Below are 18,519 nucleotides of genomic sequence, written 5' to 3' on the forward strand. Positions count from 1 at the left end.
CGAGGGGTATAAGCGAAGGCAGCATCCTGGAGCATCTCTTAACAGACAGGCTGCCCCCTTGCTCCAGGGGCTCCTGCAGCCCTCTGTCCCCTAGTTACTCCTTGGGGAACTTGGCCAGGCCACCTGGCTGAGTGGGAGAACTAAGCTCCATTGGCCCCCAGTGACATCAGCCTGGCGGGCTTCCTCCCCTTCCCTCCCCTCCCTGAAACCTGATCCAGCGGAAGGATTGATTGCAGGAAAACTTGGCGGTTTCCCAGCCCTGGTGGCCAGGGGCAGCGTAAGGCTGCAGCCTCAGGACGTGCGGGAGGCTGGCTGACATGAGGCTGGTGGAGCGCAGGCAGGCTGGTCCTCTGCAGCGCTCACCCTGAATCCTGCTCCAAGAGAAGCGACTATGTTGCCCTGGGTGCCGCGGGCGCTGCTTGGCTTGCTTCTGCCCATGCTGCTGGCACCACGGGGAGAAGGTAAGGAGATGGTGGGACAGCACACAGCACCTGGGTGGCAGCGGACAGAGGTGGGGCAGGGGATGCTTAGCGCCTCCAAAATTTGAAGGAAGGAGGGTTTTGAAGCGGGTGAGACAACAGGAAAGTCAGGGACCTTATCGCATGTGGGCGAGAGGGGATTTCCACACCTTGGGGATACAGCTAGAAAGTTGGGCATCTCAAGCGAAGGGTGAGAGCAGAGCTTGCAGAGTGGGGCGTGGCACAGCCTGCTGTGTGGGAAATGCTTAGCAGGCTCCTCTTCTCTTTGCCCCCAGACTCATCGAAGGGCAGCTGTAAGGGAAGTTGGAGCTCTCTTGATCCCCTCTCTCTTGTTATAAACGTGAATGCTGCGGTCCAGGGTGGGTGGATTTCACCCAGGGTCACACAATTCCGCAGCAGTAGAGACCAGGACAGATGTCATCTTCCCTGACTACACTGCTTTCATTGTGCGAGCTCTCTGGGCCTTTGTCTTCTAGAAAAGTTCCTTCCAGGGTCAGCTCAGATAGCGCCAAACTTCTCTCTTCATTCCCTCACCCATCCTTTCCCGCCTCCTGGGGATACGAGGAGTTTTAGCTACAAAAGAATCCATTTCCTTTGTTGCAGACAATATTCATCCCCCACCTCCACCCTTCGTGGGGAGGTTTTCTCTCCAGCCAGAGCTCTTTGAAGCCAGGTCAGGCACAGTTAGGATGTGCTTAAATGCACAGCTCCGAGGGGCTTAGGGGCACGATGGTTTTCCTCGTGTTGTTGGGGGTATCTCGGAGGGATGGGCAGGCCCAGGCTGTGAGTTAAGACTGTGGTCTGGGACTTCTCTGGTTGAGGGGGAGCTCTATCTCTCCCAGCACTGGTCCTTGGCTCTGAGGTCTGCGGTGCCCAGTCTGGTCAGAATCCCAGACTTATGATAAGACCTGGGCTGTTGCTGGTGCAGTGAAGATACGCAGGGACCTGCGTCTGAATCCCAGCTCCCTTGCCTGCAGGGCACGGTACTCGCCTGTCTGAGCCTTGGGCATCTTTATCTGTAATGTGGGGTCTCGTGACAGCCAGCCCAGGGGGCTGATACTGAAATGAATGATATGCTCATTGACATTATTCCCAAAGGGGACGCTCAGTAAACCTCCTCTCATCTTCCTTTCTCTCTCTCTGCTGTTGATTTTCTGAAAATTTATTGGGGAGTGGGGGGTGGGCAGGAAAGGGAACCTGCAGGACCAGTTTGCTGTAGGGATTGCACGCACAGCAGATGAGTTGGGAGAAGAGGCAGCCTTAAGGCCCTGCCCCCCGCCACCCCTCCCCCCCGCAGCGCCCTGTGATCTCCAGGGTGCCCCCTCCCCCACCCTGTCTTTCCCCTTCGTGTTTCTGGCATCTTTCAGGAAATGCTCTTACTGTTTCCCAGAGGGACAGCTGAGGCGCTCATGTGAAATCCCCTCAGAGTGGGGCGAGGGCCTAGGTGTGGGGTTTCACGATTTTACCCTTGCAGGCCTCTGGCTCTGGGAGCAGCTTGGCTTCTACTGGCTTCCTCCACACTCCACCCCAGCCCTCTTCCTAACCCCATCAAACCAGCCCAGAAAGCTAGACTAAGAAGGAGGCCCAGCAAGGACTCCTCGGGAGTTTGCGTGAGCATGGAAACAGGGCGGGCTCTCCCTAGGGTGGGCTTTGTAGGTCGGAGAGGGAATGTCTGCGTTCGCTGGGTGCCCACCCTTCTCTCCTCGTCAGCAGTAGGCTGGGGTCCCGGGGACTGTGAGCTGTGCAGACACTGAGCTCTGACCTCCGCTGAGGCTGGCATCCTGCAGAATGCTGGGCTTAGAGTCTGTGCACTTGGGGCCACACTCTCTAGGATCTCCTGCCAGGGCCAGCTTCCCTCGGCTCCCAGAGCCCGTTGTCCGGGCGGGCAGCGACTCTCAACCCATCTCATCCTTGGCCGACTCAAGGAGACCTCACCTGCCTCATGCCACCTGCTCTCACAGCCCAGCTTCCTTTCTCATATAAATGGGAGCTGGGGCTACCCTTATGAATACCTTTGGATTTTGGCAGGAACCTCTATAGGCAAAAATCCTCCAGTGATGGGAATTTCAGTCTGTGGGTATCTGGGAGTTCTGGGAGGTGGGACTAAGAGGGGACACGTTTACTAGCTTTGAAACCAGGGCCAGAGCTCTGGGGCAGACTCAGGCTTTGCTATCTGTCCTTCCCAGCCAAGCACACGGGGGACCCCCAGCCCCTCAATGCCTCCAGGCCGGCTCTTCTGCGGCTGTCAGATCACCTGCTGACCAACTACAAGAAGGGCGTGCGACCCGTGCGGGACTGGAGGACCCCGACCACCGTGTCCATCGATGTCATTGTCTACGCCATCCTCAGCGTGGTGAGCACCCGGCCCCGCTGCCCTGCCCCAAGGCGGACCTTCTGAGTGGGAGAGCATGTGAGACCAAGTCCAGGGTGGGCTTTTGGGTGCCCATAGCCCCTGAGCCTTGATCCCACAGCTCAGGATGCTCCCCAAATGAAAACTGGGGTCACCTGCGTGGCTGCCTCTCCCACACCCTACGGCCCGGGTTGTGTGTACATGTGGTTCTTCTCACATCGCACCTCCCCGGGTGAGCTGGGTGAGGGTGCAGACCATCCTGTTCACCTCCACAGCCTCACTGTCTTACACACGTTCCTGGTACATGGCGGGTGTTACTAAATCGTGGTTGAAGAATTAATCATAAATAAAGCAATTAATCAATTGCTGAAGTAGGGTGCAGTGCACTGCCCAGCAGAGGGGGTTGGATGCTGGGCAGAGATAAAGAAAAAGGCAGCTGCAGAGATGCAGGTGCTGCGCTGGGGTAGGGTGAGCAGAACTGACTTCTCTGGCCATCTCTACTGGAGTCAGCTGCCTGTTTCAGGAAGGGAGATTGGGAATTGGATGGAAGGGAGGGAGAGTGATGAATTTTTCATTTTATGTGGGTCTGTACCTTTTGACTTCATGCTAAGGTAGGAAATAGGTGTATATACATACATACAGATATAATTGTACAGATATACATCTATATGATGTTGTTATGTTGTTTAGTCGCTAAGTCATGTCTGACCCTGCAACCCCATGGACTGCAGCACACCAGGCTTCCCTGTCCTTCACCACCTCCCAGAGCTTGCTCAAACTCATGTCCATTGAGTCAGTGATGCCATCCAACCATCTCATCCTCTGTCATCCCCTTCTCCTGCCCTCAATCTTTCCCAGCATCAGGGTCTTTTCCAATGAGTCAGCTATTTGCATCAGGTTGCTAAAGTATTGGAGTTTCAGCTTCAGCATCAGTCCTTCCAGTGAATATTTAGGGTTGATTTCCTCTAAGGTTGACTTCTTTGATCTCCTTGCAGTCCACGGGACTCTCAGAAGTCTTCTCCAGCGTCACAATTCATAAACATCGATTCTTTGGCCCTCAGCCTTCTTTATGGTTGTTATATATGTCTTCTATTATTATCTTTTATTATGTTATTATATTATATATGTTTATGTGAAATACACACAACAGAATAGAAGATAATAGAAGACATATATGTGTGAACACACACACATATGTTAAAAAAGAAATCCTTGAACTTCTTCCTAGGTGTCTCCTAGTAGAAGACCGATTTTTTCCTGGGTGGCCCCTTTCCCCACCCCATTTCCTCATTCTCAAGGGAGCAGGGACACAGCAGCAGCTCCTGTTGGGGTTGGCGTGTGCAGGGTGGGCTCCCAGCCCACAGGGTCGCCTTTGCTGAGCTCCTGTTCCCTCCACAGGATGAGAAGAATCAGGTCCTCACCACCTACATCTGGTATCGGCAGGTGAGCTAACCAGCCCCACCCCCATCCCCATTTCCTGGGACTGGGGGGCAGGCAACCCTTCCTGAGGGTGCTCCTCTGTCTCAGAGGAGCTGGGAATCTCAGAGGCCTTGGGCAAGGGAAGGAGGGGAAGAAAGGGGAGAGGAGAGGAGGGGAGAGGCATGCTCATGAGATCTGGGGTCTCCGGGATCTGGGCCCCTCTAACCTCAGGACTGGGAACGGGAGGCGGCTTAAAGATCAGCGGAGGAGAAATACCCCAACCTCTCCTCTGGTTTCCAAGCTTTTTCACAGCATCTCTAACAAGTGTTTGTCCTTCTGCCGATCAAACACCTCGGTGACTGGCAGCTCAGAAGGCAGCCGCTTTGCTTTCAAACAGCTCTAATTGCTAGAAAGTTCTTCCCTCTATGAAAGCCAAATTGGATGACAACCAAACTGGGTGACTGAAACAGGATGATCCCATCACTTAGTCTTCCTATCCCCAGCCATTTCCCCACTCCTCCAGCTTCTGATGGGCACCACTCAGGCAGGGTGCAAGGAGGGCTCAGAGGCAAAGGAGCGACACGGCGGCATTTACATTTTAGACCAGTCATTCTGGCAAGATAGTGGAGGAGGCATGGATTGAAATTTAGCAATAGCCATATCTTACCCTGTGAGGTGCATACTATTATCCCTGTCTGTCTATGTGTAGATCAAGACCCAAGAAGGGATTTATCTAAGCGGAAATGACAGCCTACTCCAGTATTCTTGCCTGGAAAACCCCATGGACAGAGGAGTTTGGAGGGCTACAATTCATAGGGTTGCAAGGAGTCGGACATGACTGAAGTGACTTAGCGCACATGCCTCGGTTGATGGCTAGGTGGTTTATAACATTAGAAATGACTGGATACCTTCCCCGGGGAGAGGCTACATCTGTCTGTGTTGTATACATTCGCGTGCAGGGATGTGTGAGTGCGGAGGGGAAGGGATTCTTGGGTACCACTGAGTAACCTGCGTGCCACTGACACTCAGATTCTCCCAAGAAGATGTCCCCCCTGTTTTGGGCTCTGAGCAGTGAAGTTGGCCTGAGTTGCAGACCGCCCCGCCCATGATGGACTGGGTCACCCGTGATCATTCCTGCTCCTCCCCTAGTACTGGACCGATGAGTTTCTCCAGTGGAACCCTGAGGACTTTGACAACATCACCAAATTGTCCATCCCCACAGACAGCATCTGGGTCCCAGACATCCTTATCAATGAGTTGTGAGTACTGCCATCAGACGCTTGGCAGCCAGGGGCTTGGGGGCTGGGGACGGCAGGGGGGCAGGAGACAAGATCACCGCTTTGTATTTGAGATGCTCCACCAGACCTGCAGAAATGGAGGTAACGTTGCATTGGGCCCTCATTCCCCTTTATCTTTTTCTCCCTTTCTTTTCTTTTAAAAACTCCTCTTTTTCTATGTCTGATGCTGAAACTTTGCTCTTCCCCTTGATCCAAGGATCCCTTTCCAGGGAGAAAGGAGGCCAGTGAATGAATTTACATTTTTATGATAGTCTAGTGAGGAGCAGTGTTTTTAAAGAGGACAGGAATATTTCTGAAAGGAGTAAAGTGGCAGTGATGGCTGGCAGAGGAGACTTGGGGCCAGGAGACACTCAAACTTTCAAGCCACACATGTGCCTGCGTGGGCACAGATTGCACCCCGGGATGAAGTGGGTCCCACCAGCCTTTATTCCCAGCAGCCAACATTCCTTCTCCCCATCCTTCAGGCTCCACTGCCTGGGCTTCTGAATCCAAGGGCTGGGAAGATGGCTGGGGAGATGGAAGGAGAAGGTGGCGGGGGTCAGCTGTCCTCCACCCAGTACCCACTGCATCGCCCATGTCCATGGGGTGCCGCTCACCATTCAGGGAGGCAGCTGACTGAGAGCCTCACTCCCTGCAGAGCTGAGGCTGGAGGGACCGGGCATCTCCAGTTTCAGGCTGGATCCCCATTTTCAACACTGAAGTAGCCTTGGTTTTGACTTCTTGTCTCTCAGCCTGATGCCACAGAAGGCCACAGGCTCGGGACCCCAGGCTCTCTTGGCGGAGCTCAGCCTGGGGTCTTCCCAGAGAGTGGGATGAACTCTTATAGGACTTCATTTCTTGCCCTAATTCTTCTCAATGATTTCTCTAGTTCTGCCCCCACCCCCCCACCTCTGGAAATGATTGTTTTCATTCAAGGATTCCTAGGGATGGAACCCAAGGGTCTGCTCTCCCACCAAGGCTGCCCGATGCCACCAGGCTGTTGATCCTGGGAGCTGAGCTCTGCCCAGCCCGGGTGGGTGGCATGCGGGGGACAGCTGGGTGCTCTCCTTGTGGCCCGCTTTAGGGTCCGTGGACTCCTGGCTTGCCTTTTGTAGCTAGGCTGCCAGGGGAATAAAGGAGAAATGCTTTTTAACTGCTTGAAAAGTGGCCTTGGCGATGGCAGGTAAGGAAGCCTTACACAAGAAGCTTGGACACGCCGAGGCCAGACAAAACTGCCAGGTTGTCCTATTGTCTGGACCCTCTCTGCATCTCTTCCCCTGCCAAGCTGCTCAGAGACCTTCTGACATCCAGGGCTTGACCTGCTTCTTGAGCCCCAAACCCACCCCTCTTCCCTGGCTAGTGTGGACGTGGGGAAGTCTCCAAACATCCCGTATGTGTATGTCCGGCATCACGGCGAGGTCCAGAACTACAAGCCCCTCCAGGTGATGACCGCCTGCAGCCTGGACATCTACAACTTCCCCTTCGACGTACAGAACTGCTCGCTGACCTTCACCAGCTGGCTGCACAACAGTGAGTCCAGGGGCTGTGGGAGGCGGGAGAACAGCTGGGGGCCCCGGGATGCCTGCGTGAGAAGCACCCCCAGGGATGTAGTCTCCCTTCTCCAATTCGCTCACCACTTATTTGCTCAGCCTCTGTTTCTCATCCTCTAAATGGCATTGACCGTGTCGCCCTCGTCGCCTCCCTCAGCTGTCCTAAGGATGGAATGAGACGGTGTAAACTGAGGGCAAGATGCTCGATCAGGGATGATGTTTTTCCCAAATCACAAGTAGGATGTGGCAGGAAGTGTCTTTCAGATCCACCCACTTCTTCACTGATGGACCCTCCCCTCTGAGCCAGCTACCCTCATCTCCCGCCCGGGTTTCTGCAGTAGCTCCTAGCAGTCGGTCCCCATTCATTCCTACCCCCACACCAGTTCATGCTCCTCACAGCAGCCAGAGAGATTTTATGCAAACGCAAATCTGGGGACTTCCCTGGCAGTCCAGCGGGTAAAGCTCAGAGCTTCCAATGCAGGGAACTCAGGTTCCATCCCTCGCTGGGGAAGTAATAACCCATGTGTGTGTGTCCCCCTCACATTTGGTTTAATTGAAAAGTCATGCGAATCTGATCATGTCTCTATCTACTTAAAACTCTCAGTGTTTCCCCAGCACTCCTGAGGCCTGAGCCAGTTCTCTGACCTGCTCTACAGGCCTCTGCGCACAGACACCACTCGGGCTTCACCTGCTCCTGGGCCTCCAGCTCAGCTGCCTGCCTTCCTGGCCCCAACACCCTTTGTTTTTTTCCCTTCCTCACATGCTGCTGCTTCTCCTTGGACACCTTGCCCCTCCCTCTCCTTTTCTCCTTCTGGCCCCACTCCTGCCCTCTGACACCTGCGGCATGTAGGATCTCAGTTCTTCAACCGGGGAAGGAATCCATGGCCCCTGCATTGGAAGCGTGGTGTCATAACCACTGGACCACCAGTGAAGTCCCTCAGTGAAAGAAAGTGAAAGTATAGTCACTCAGTCATGTTCAACTCTTTGCAACCCCATGAACTGTAGCCCACCAGGCTCCTCTGTCCATGGAATTCTCCAGGCAAGAGTCCTGGAGTGGGTAACCATTCCCTTCTGTCCATTCCTTTCTCCAGAGGATCTTCCCAGTCCAGGGGTTGAACCCAGGTCTCCCGCATTACAGGCAGATTCTTCACCGTCTGAACCACAGAGAAGCCCAAAGTCCCTCTACGCAACTTCTAATCACAGGGTCCGTGTCAGTTACTCAGTAAACCCCCGTTCGTCGCCCAAACAAGGCGCCTCCATCACCCAGTTTCATCGGCTCTTGTTTTCTCTCTCCTTCTGTTCATTTGTAAAGACTTATTTCAACATCTACTCCTCCACCAGACGGAAACCTAGGGAGCAGGGACATGATTTCTGGCTGTGATTAGCTCCCCAGGGCAGTGCCGAACACAAAGGAAGATGCTTGGCAAACTTCCACTGAGTGGACGCACGCTAGGTGCCCTTCAAGGTCTAGTGAAGTGAGCATCTCTCTTCTGCATAGAGGCATCCTCCAGTTCTAACCTGATTTTATTGTGTTAACTGTAAATGACAAAGGTAATATGTAATTCCCTTGAACAAAAGTCATAATTGCAAATAATCTTTGACTTTTGACCTCTACTCTCAATCCCAAACTCTTACCAACAACTCCCTACACCGAGACTTAATTTTTATCAGTATAATGATATACATATGTATACTGATATATATTTTATATAATATGTTCTTCCAGATCCTTCTCCAGCCTCTGAATACATACACATACATACACATCTATGGAAAGTATCCAGAAGTTGTTTTATGGGTTTTTATTTTACATAAGTGTGAAATATTTTGTGTTCCAATATATATTTGTACCTGAGTCTTTTTCCTTAACAACCAGTCTTGGGCATTTTTCCAGTTACTGCAGATTTAGCTCTTCCTCATCAATGTTGACTGCTGTAGAATAGTTCATGATTTGGACTGCATGAACTTTATTAAGCATTCCCCTGATTGGTGGAAATTTAGATCTTTCGCAGTATTTTGCTGCAACGGATACTGCTGTCTTCTGCTGCTCGTGTATATCTGTTTCACTAGTATACATGCGGAGCAGTGTAACTGCTATTCTGTAAGGGAGGATTTTGGTTATTTTCCTAATTCACCTTTAAAGACAGGCAACTCAGGGACTTCTCTGGTGGGCCAGTGACTAAGACTTCACACTCCCAAAGCAGGAGGCCTGGGTTCGATCCCTGATCAGGGAACGAGATCCTGCATGCCACAACCATGTGTAAGATCTCTCACATGCCAAAACAAAGACACGGCGTAGCTGCATAAATAAATATGAAGGCAGGCATCTCTATCAAGGCAAAGATGAGGAAAGCTGCCTCTTGCTCATTGCCTAAATGAGAATTCTAACAAGAAACCTAGAGGAGTGCTTGAAGGTATGAGTGTGTGTGTGTGTGTGTGTGTGTGTGAGAGAGAGAGAGAGAGAGGGAGACAGAGACAGAAAGAGGAGAAGGCATTCTAATAAATAGTTTGCCCCGTTGTTTGCATTTGGCTGTGTCTCCATCCAAGACCCATCCCTTCTGTACAGCCCCACTGCACAGACAGGTACAGGGGGCACTGTGACCTCATCTTACAGCCCAGAAACAGGCTGAAGATTAAGAGCGAAGACTTGAGCCATGCCACGTGGGTGCTGCCCCACCATCACAGGGTCTGGGATGCCCCTGGCCTGGGCTCCAAAGCTGCCCGCTTTCTCCTCTCTCAGTCCAGGACATCAACATCTCCCTGTGGCGCCTGCCTGAAAAGGTGAAGTTGGACAGGAGCGTCTTCATGAACCAGGGCGAGTGGGAGCTGCTGGGGGTGCTGACCCAGTTTCGGGAGTTCAGTATAGAAAGCAGTGACAGCTACGCAGAGATGAAGTTCTACGTGAGTGGGGCACACCCGGGCAGACTTCAGGAGGCATCTGGGGAAGAACCCTCCGTAGCCCTTTCCCAACTCCAGGGTGCCCTGCAGCCCCAACGAAGTGGTTGGGGAAACACAGCTTTCCTGAACAGTCACGTGCTTTGATCCAGAGACAGTATATGGGGTTTGTCTACATCTTCAGCAGTCCAGGCTGAAAGCTCCGCGAAGCAAGAGGATCTGGGGTGGGGTGGGTTCCTGGGGAGAACCCGTCTGCCCCCTCTCCCCGAGCTCCTCTCTCGATCCAGGTGGTCATCCGCCGACGGCCTCTCTTCTATGCAGTCAGTCTGCTTCTGCCCAGTATCTTCCTCATGGTCGTGGACATCGTGGGCTTCTACCTGCCTCCAGACAGCGGTGAGAGAGTCTCCTTCAAAATCACGCTGCTCCTGGGCTACTCGGTCTTCCTGATCATCGTGTCCGACACCCTGCCTGCCACTGCCATTGGCACGCCCCTCATCGGTGAGGCCTGCTCCTGGGGAAGCGCTCCCTGGGCCGAGGGACTGGCGCCTCTCCGACCTCCCGTGTGTGTCCTCCACCCTGCTCCGTCCTGGGGCGCACAGGTGTCTACTTCGTCGTGTGCATGGCTCTCCTGGTGATCAGCTTGGCCGAGACGATCCTCATTGTGCGGCTGGTACACAAACAGGACCTGCAGCAGCCAGTGCCCGCCTGGCTGCGCCACCTGGTTCTTGAGAGAGTCGCCCTGCTCCTCTGCCTAGGGGAGCAGTCAACGGCCCGTAGGCCCGCAGCCACCTCCCAAGCCACCAAGACCGATGACTGCTCAGGTGAGACAGGAATGGGAGAGTCCCATGTGGAGGGGAACTTCTGACCTGGAGGCAGGGACTTAGCGGTGGGGGAGGCTCTGGAGGGCTCGCCAGGCCAGAGAGCCTGGGCAGGGCCTGCAAACTGGGTACCATCCTGCACCGAGAACTCATGGCAGACTTCAGCCAAAGGCATCAATCAAACCCCTTCCTCACTTTGTATTCACTCATCAGCCTGGGTGGAGAAGGCACTGGTGACCCACTCCAGTACTCTTGCCTGGAAAATCCCATGGACGGAGGAGCCTGGTGGGCTGCAGTCCATGGGGTCTCTAAGAGTCAGACACAACTGAGCGACTTCACTTTCAGTTTTCACTTTCATGCATTGGGGAAGGAAATGGCAACCCACTCCAGTGTTCTTGCCTGGAGAATCCCAGGGACAAGGGAGCCTGGTGGGCTGCCATCTGCGGGGTCACACAGAGTCAGACACGACTGATGCGATTTAGCAGCAGCAGCAACAGCAGCCTGGGTGGAGGGGACGAGGGTTTAGGAGTCCCAGAGACTAAGCCTGTCAGGACCTAAGACCTCTGGGCTGAGGGTGACCTTGCCTGAGATGGGTCCCAAGGGAGGTCAAGTGGATGCCCCTCAGGCCCTTATAGGGCTTTCCTGGTGGCTCAGCAGTAAAGAATCTACCTGCAATGCAGGAGACGTGAGTCTGATCCCTGGGTCGGGAAGATTCCCTGGAGAAGGAAATGGCAACCCACTCCAGTGTTCTTACCTGGGATATTCCATGGGGTCTACAGAGGAGCCTGGTGGGCTACAGTCCCTCGGGTACCAAAAGAGTTGGACACGACTTAGCAACGAAACAATGACAACAGGCACCGATGGGACAACTACCCTCCTGAAGTTCAACACTGCAGCCTGGTTCCTAACACTCTCTCATTAGAATCAGCCAAAGACCAGGCCCTTTAGAATTTCAAACACCTACAAGGCAGAGAGACAGGGCACAGAGGGACACTAAATCCCTCATGCTTCTATTGGTGCTGGTGGTAGAGATTGGTTTGTTGATTTCTTGAGCTCTTTACCAGGTGCAAAGCATTTTCTGTGCATTATCACAGGTCATTCTCATGGTGACCCAATAGGATCCTCATTTTCATTTTTCAAATGAGTAAACAGAAGCATAGAGAGGCCAAACAGCTTGCCCTAAGTCACAGACCCAGGACCTGGCGAAGGCACGATTTGAACCCAGGCTCATCTGACTCCAAGCTGGTGTTTTAAACCCTCCACCTTTCTCCCCTCCTTTGTGTCCTCCTCCTGGCTGGGGCCTGGCCTTTTGTAGAACATGTTTGGTTAACCGAAGAGCTCGTGCGATAGACTAATGCCTAATTCTACTGCTCACCTGGTGAAGGCAGTGATCCAAAGGTGTATTTTCTGGTCCGGAAGGATTCAAAGTAATGGAGAGGAGTGCAGGGAGGTGATATGATGTAGTGGACAAAGCAGTGGATTTGGAGTCCAGATACCTGGACCTCGGTGGCCTCACCGTTAAATGATACTCTGGCTGTGTCATCGCAGGCTAGTCCCTTAACCTCTCTGAGCTTTCACATCTTCATGTGAAGAGTGTAGTTAGTAATCACTTTAAGTCTGCCTCTCCATGGGGCTGCTAGGAGGTTCAAATGATATAATGTATATTAAATGACTGGGGAAAGCCCTTGGGTTAAAAAAAAAAATGCATGCGTGAAGGATAAACATCAAATTCATGGTCTTGCTGATCTGGGGAGGGATGAAGGATGTGACTAAGGAAGAAGGATATACAGTGATCTTCAACTGCGTTGGCTTTCTTTATTTGCTTAAGTTGGATGGTGGGTACCCAAAGATGTAAGCTATTCTCTGTACTCTTTAGGTCTGAAATCACACATTGTAAAAATGTCTGATGCCTTAGAAACGTAAAGGCATCAGACATTCACACAAGGCTGCTGGGCCTCCCTCCTTTGCCAATGCTCTGTCCTTCTTCTAGACATGGGAAACCACTGCAGCCATCTGGGGGGACCCCGGGACTTGGAGAAGACCCTGAGGGGCAGAGGCAGCCCTCCCCCGCCGCCTCGGGAGGCCTCCCTGGCAGTGCGCGGGCTGCTGCAGGAGCTAACCTCCATCCGGCACTTCCTGGAAAAGCGGGAGGGGAGCCGAGAGGTGGCCCGGGACTGGCTGCGTGTGGGCTCCGTGCTGGACCGGCTGCTCTTCCGCATCTACCTGCTGGCGGTGCTGGCCTACAGCATCACCCTGGTCACACTCTGGTCCATTTGGCAGTATTCCTGAGTGAGTCCAGCCCAGCGCCTGGCCACGGGGGGAGTTGGAGGTGACGGCGCCTGTTAGGATGGGGGTGGGGGAATTTCAGGGCCAAAGGGCACCAGTGATGTTCTCAAAGCACGTATACAGTTCCTGTCTGTGCCAATCCATCTCAGTAGTCCCAAACAAGGGCCTTCACTCTCCCTCCCTCAAACTTGGTGTTGAAGATTCTTCCATCCTAATCCACTCCCCTACAGGCCCACTGTGGCTTTAAAACACACTCTCAGATCAGAAGAAACACACACATGGCCTGACTTCACTCTGTCTAAACATCAAGCCTCAGTTTCCCCAAGGGCATTTCCCTGAACTGGCACTTTGGAATTCTTCTCACCCCCTCAGCCTTGTTTTGAGGTGGAAGGTAAGCCAGCTCTCCGCCACATGGGCCTCATTACTCTCCATTAGGTTCATCCAACCCTAAGGTCTCCCTGCTCACTGGTGGCCACTTCCCTGAACACCTATCAGGTGAAGGAGATAATAAAATGTGATGAATCCCTAAACTCTCTTATTGACCCTTTGTCAGCATCCAGGCGGATGGAAGATGAGGTCTGAAGTTACCGGTGGTAATGAGGTTGGGGAATTATCTGTGGTTTCAGATGTTTGGTGCTTTCTGGCCCAAGGAATTAAGAGGTGACCAAATGGTGGCTGTTCTGAAGGAGACAATTGGAGGTGGGACTCAAGGTATGAGGATCAGAACCATGAACACTTAGTAGTGGGGAGGTGGGGAGAATGATGCTCAGTTCTGTAATCCCCTGGAAAGATGATGGAAGGATCTACATAGTCCTGTTACCATTGTGGGCTCATGGCCTCTTGGGGAAGCTGGGAGCCCGCTCTCCTCCAGCAAGAACATCAGCACCACGGCCAGCACCCATTGGTTTGGTGTTTAAAAGCAGAGAATGCTTCCTAAGTCTTGCACTTATCTAGCTCCTTTGGGAACTCTTAGCAGCCAGCCCCTGGCATATCCACCAGAAAGCAGGACCATGAGGGAGGGAGAGTCCAAGGCATGGTCTCCGATCTTACATATCAGATCCTGGCCCCTCTCTCACACATCAGGGTTTAAAGATACCTGGTGGCTCAGAGGGTAAAGCGTCTACCTGCAATGCAGGAGACATGGGTTCGATCCCTGGGTCAGGAAGATCCCCTGGAGAAGGAAATGGCAACCCACTCCAGTACTCTTGCTTGGAAAATCCTATGGACAGAGAAGCCTGGTAGACTACAGTCCATGGGATCACAAAGAGTTGGACACGACTGAGCGACTTCACTTCACTAAGGAACATCACAGACTTCTTCAGTGGCTCAGCAGTAAAGAAATTGCCTGTAATGCAGGAGACATGGGTTCGATCACTGGGTGAGGAAGATCCCCTGGAGAAGGGCATGGTAACACACTCCAGTATTCTTACCTGGAGACTTCCATGGACTGAGGAGCCTGGCAGGCTACAGTCCATTGGGTCGCAAAGAGGCGGACATGAAGCAGCTGAGCATGCAGGCATGCACAAGGAACATCCAAACTCCATCGCTCCCTCCACCTAACAAGTATTCAGAGGAGAGGAATCCTAGAACCCACTAAGAATGATGCCTTAGAGTCTGCTGTGTTTGCCTGAGACTTTCTCTGGTTCTTCCTTTCTCATTCCAGTCTTATCAGCCTCCCTGTCTGGGGCTGCCTGTCTCAGGAACTCAAGTCTTCCAGGCTAAACGAAAAGGACTTCTTAAAATATCTAGGATGAGCTGTTCCTGGCTGCCCAGCTGTAAGGGGTTCATAGTGGAATACCCGAACCGACACCTTCCCTTGGACCCAAGCTCTTGCATCTCCAATTTTCAGACCATCCAAGGAGGCTGGATAGAAGGCAGTGCCTTGAGAACTTCCTATCTGAAAAAGCCTAGAGGCTGAGGAAGCAGGCTTGTCTGGTTTAGATTCCTGGAGCTGCTTCTCACCCAGCTTCCCCAGCAGAAGGAACTCATGAAATATTATCTAACCAGTTGCTGGTTCCTAATATAAGCTGGGATGAGTTTCATCTGCTGCTTCCACCTCAGACATATGTACTCTTGATATTAGTAAAGGATTTTACTTTGTTTTGTTGATGCATAGGTTTTCCAGAAAAAAAGCAGGAGACTGTGGGGCTGGAGAATGGCTCCCATTCACAATGGGCTTCCCAGGTGACCCAGTGGTAAAGAATTTGCCTGCCAATGCAGGAGACGTAAGAAACGCTGGTTGGATCCTTGGGTCAGGAAGATCCCCTGGATCCAGGAGGAAATGATGGCCCGCTCCAGTATTCTTGCCTGGAGAAGTCCATGGACAGAGAAGCCTGGTGGGCTACAGTCCAAGGGGTCGCAAAGAGTGGGACATGACTGACCGACTAAGCACACGCACAAGCACACAATAGTTGCCTCCTGCTGAGCAAAGATTGGGCTGAAGATGTTTATCTTGATCCTGCTTATCCTGTTTATCCTGACGTTCTCAGGATGATCCTGGCAGCCTATGCTTGGGAGCCTGATCTTGGGATCAAAGCTGTTCCACTCTACTCTACACTTGGACTTGCTGGGCCAAGTCATGCAGTCATGGGCCAGCCATGGGTCTCATGTCTCAGGCCAGAGAGAGAGAGAAAGAAAGCTGGACGGTCTGGCACTGTCCATGCACCGCTGATCAGTAAGTGGGTGGCTATTGACAAAGTGTCCAACCAAAGAGCTAGTAAGACACTCATCAACCTATTGATTCCCCATCTCCCCCTCCCCACTCTTCACCCACAATCAATGGAGCAACAGAGCCCAGCATTGAGGCAGCCAATTAACCACCTGGAGAATGAGCCGCCACGTGTAACATCCTCCGCTCCACTGGCTACAACCAATCAGCTCATCGATCCGGCAACCAGGCTGTGCTGCCCAGGGACGGGAAACTGAGGCCCGGGGCAGAGAATCCCCTGGTTTACTCACTCCTGTCTATCAGTATCGATCCTGGGCGCCGCCCCAGCAGACCTTTACTCTGCCTGGGATACGAGAACACGCAGAAGCTCCCTCCACCTGTATCTCTCCCAGAACTTCCCTTTTTCCTTCCTCAGCCACTTCGGCTCCTTCCCTCTTTTTCTGTCCTAGGCAAAAAAACCCAGAAACTACCCATGTCTTATTTTTTTTCTCTTATCTTTCTATTTTTCTTCTTAATTTATTTTTTCTTATTTAAGTCAATTTTCTCTTTTTTAAACTTTTAATTTTATATTAGAGTATAGTCAACAATGGTGTGACAGCTTCAGGTGAACAGCAAAGGGACTCAGCCATACATATACACGTATCCATTCTCCCCCAAACTCTCCTCCCATCCCGGCTACCGCATAACATTGAGCAGAGTTTCCTGTGCTATTCAGTAGGTCCCTGGTGTTTTTCCATTTTTAAATATAGCAATGTGTACATGTCCGTACCCTAAACCCTAACTATCTCTTCCCCCGGTAACTACAATGCTCCTTCTCTTAAGTCTGTGAATCTATTTTATAAATAAGTTCATTTGTATCATTTCTTTCTAGATGCCACATATAAGCGATATCATATGATATTTGATATCATATGATATTTCTCATTCTCCACCCAAGTCTTTAAAAACAAGTGCTTCTGAGAAGCGCCCAGTTCAGTCCAGTTCAGTTGCCCGGTTGTGTCCGACTCTTTGCGACCCCATGGGCTGTAGCACACCAGGCCTCACTGCCCATCACCAACTCCTGGAGCTTGCTCAAACTCATGTCCATTGAGTCAGTGATACCATTCAACCATCTCATCCTCTGTCATCCCCTTCTCCTCCTGCCTTCAATCTTTCCCAGCATCAGGGTCTTTTCAAATGAGTCAGTTCTCTGCATCAGGTGGCCAAAATATTGGAGTTTCAGCTTCAGCATCAGTCCTTTCAATGAATATTCAGGACTGATTTCCTTTAGGATGGGCTAGTTGGATCTCCTTGCAGTCCACGGGACTCTCAAAGGTCTCCAACACCACAGTTCAAAAGCATCAGTTCTTCGGCACTCAGGTTTCTCTACAGTCCAGCTCTCACACCCATACATGACCACTGGAAACCATAGCCTTGACTAGACGGATTCTCTATAGCTCATCTCCATTCCTCTGCTGCAGCCTTCTCCACTCCCCTACCAACAGTCCCAGTTCATCTCCTTTCCCATCCGCACTGCTTTCCAAACCTGTCATTTCTGCTCAAAAGATTGCCTTAAAGGACTTGAAAGCGCCCAGCCTGAGCGACCCAGCCCTGTATAGGGTTCCCAGCTGTGGAGCTCACCGCCTGTATCTCAGCGAGGCTGCCTTTCCCGCGCGGAGGGGTTCGTCTGCGCTCCACGACCCCAGTCCCCCTTCCCCCTCCCCGATCTCCCCGGCAAGAGTGGACATTCCGCAGCTCTGGCTACGGTCCAGGCGAGCGGCGGAACTCAGAGTCAAGGTTTGGGCTTAGGGGAGATTCCGCTCGGACCCGGGAGGGAAAACTGCCTGCTGGGGGGAATTGGGGGGAAGGCGCGGGCGCGCCCTGGGAGAAGTGTGGTGCCGCACTCCCCAGCCACATCCCCGTCCTCCGCGCCACCTCCCCCCACCAGACTCTGAATCAATACATTTTGAATCTAATCTAATAACAGATTTAACGAGGGGATAATGTTTGTGGAGCGGCCGGGCGCTTTGTCTCTTCTTGCAAGCGGCAGCTGGGGCCCATTATCTGGGGACAATGCCCCATGCTAATCACTCCCTCTCTCCTCCCAGGGTTTGCGGGGAGGGTGTTGGGCAAGAGAGGGCAGCTCCTCCCCTGATAGGAGGGGAGTGGAGGGGTGGGAGAAGGGTGAAGACGCCGAGAAGGGTCTGGCCGGGGCCCCTCTCGATCGTCTTGGCCTGACACCAGCCCAATGGTCTAGTCCCCACACTGTCCTTCCCGAGTAGTCAGGGCTGGAGCCTGAACAGCGCGCACAAACAGCAGATAATTACCTATCAGCTGCAGTACCAGGGGCTGGGAGTTGGGTGGGTTTTGTTGATTGTTTTTTTTTTTTTTCCCTATCGCCTAACTTGGTCCTCTATAATTTAAGCTCTCCCATTAAGGTCCGTGATTGGCCGGCCCTGACTGTCACTGTTAGAGAATTAAACCCTGCTTTTAGAGACCAAGAATACACTTCTCTGAGACAGAAGCCTGTCCACTCTGCTCTCTCTCTCCTATCTGGGACCTTCTATCTGGACTTGACCTGAAGGAAGATGGGTGAAGGTTAGACTGCAGGAGGAACTTCCTGAGAGCCATATTCCTGACATGCGTGAGACGGAGTCTGAAAGGGAAGAATGGAACCTCATTTCCTAGAAGCCTTTGAAGAGAGACCTTTATCTAGGTTGGGAAGGGGGAAACCAGGGAGAAAACTACATCATTTTCCTGTCAGAGCCAAGTTGGGAGAGACCCAGAGCTAGGCCACC

The 18,519-nt window shown here is 52.4% G+C and overlaps 1 protein-coding gene across 2 annotated transcripts; it reads left to right on the plus strand.

Annotated features, from left to right (window-relative positions):
• The first annotated feature begins 391 nt into the window (after positions 1–391).
• HTR3A (5-hydroxytryptamine receptor 3A) lies at positions 392–13,077 on the plus strand. Of its 2 annotated transcripts, XM_088843447.1 has the most exons (10): positions 392–461; positions 550–557; positions 2,689–2,832; positions 4,228–4,272; positions 5,398–5,507; positions 6,886–7,055; positions 9,816–9,976; positions 10,258–10,468; positions 10,570–10,791; positions 12,779–13,077. In XM_088843447.1, exons 1-10 carry the CDS (start codon positions 392–394, stop codon positions 13,075–13,077), a joined length of 1,440 nt encoding a protein of 479 aa, XP_088699573.1. The 2 variants fall into 2 exon arrangements, with proteins under 2 accessions (XP_088699573.1, XP_055278461.2); XM_055422486.2 differs by lacking the exon at positions 550–557 and having other exon boundaries at positions 2,666–2,832.
• Positions 13,078–18,519: the final 5,442 nt, after the last annotated feature.

Source organism: Moschus berezovskii, chromosome 14, assembly GCF_049115385.1.
Source record: "Moschus berezovskii isolate FMDL1 chromosome 14, NW_MosBer_1.0, whole genome shotgun sequence".
NCBI lineage: Eukaryota > Metazoa > Chordata > Mammalia > Artiodactyla > Moschidae > Moschus > Moschus berezovskii.

Bases quoted from the DNA above. Each gene is read 5' to 3' on its own strand.
- HTR3A (XM_055422486.2), top strand. From the start codon at position 392: ATGTTGCCCTGGGTGCCGCGGGCGCTGCTTGGCTTGCTTCTGCCCATG. The intron at 462-2,665 runs GTAAGGAGATGG...TGTCCTTCCCAG, and splicing joins GCTGGCACCACGGGGAGAAG to CCAAGCACACGGGGGACCCC. The intron at 4,273-5,397 runs GTGAGCTAACCA...CTCCTCCCCTAG, and splicing joins CCTACATCTGGTATCGGCAG to TACTGGACCGATGAGTTTCT.